The sequence below is a fragment of the Penaeus monodon genome, chromosome 31, assembly GCF_015228065.2.
Source record: "Penaeus monodon isolate SGIC_2016 chromosome 31, NSTDA_Pmon_1, whole genome shotgun sequence".
NCBI classification, from domain to species: Eukaryota; Metazoa; Arthropoda; class Malacostraca; order Decapoda; family Penaeidae; genus Penaeus; species Penaeus monodon.
In genome coordinates this window covers 25711087-25711516 of record NC_051416.1, presented here as the reverse complement: position 1 = coordinate 25711516, position 430 = coordinate 25711087, and the positions used below count along the sequence as shown (strand labels likewise).

General features: G+C 39.8%; 1 protein-coding gene across 1 annotated transcript in view; it reads right to left on the bottom strand.

Moving 5' to 3' along the window:
• LOC119592939 (sialin-like) overlaps positions 1-430 on the bottom strand; it is a 29942-nt gene that overhangs the window by 8188 nt on the left and 21324 nt on the right. Inside the window, exon 6 of the mRNA XM_037941831.1 lies at positions 62-149. Coding sequence (XP_037797759.1) covers positions 62-149 — 88 coding nt within the window. The remainder of the gene's footprint in view (positions 1-61; positions 150-430) is intronic.

The following is a 430-nucleotide window of genomic DNA, read 5'->3' as shown; positions in this document are numbered from 1 at the left end:
GCCAGCCGATCCTCCTGTGGTCCCAGGGACTGAAATATCTCTCATTCGCATCGCAACTCACCCATATATGTGAAGGACATGAAGCGTGGGCGTTCTAAGGGCGGGATCCAGCGAGCTACCATCACGTGAAGGGCGGGATAAACAACGCCCTGGGTGAGTGTGGAGAGAGATGGAATAAAAAAAATTGTTTATTGGAAGTTTAGTGATGGGATTGTTTTTTTTTTTGTGATTGGTTTTGAAATTATATTTATTTATTTATTAAAGATTTTCGTGTGATTTTCGTATTGAAGTTTGTAAATTCAGGTGTAAATGGTAAAGGTACGAATGAGGGTAAGAATGCAGAGAGACAGATACGTAGTTAATATATATATACATATACTGTACATCTCTACCCCAAGTACCTCTTCTATCCACATTTAGACACACCAAG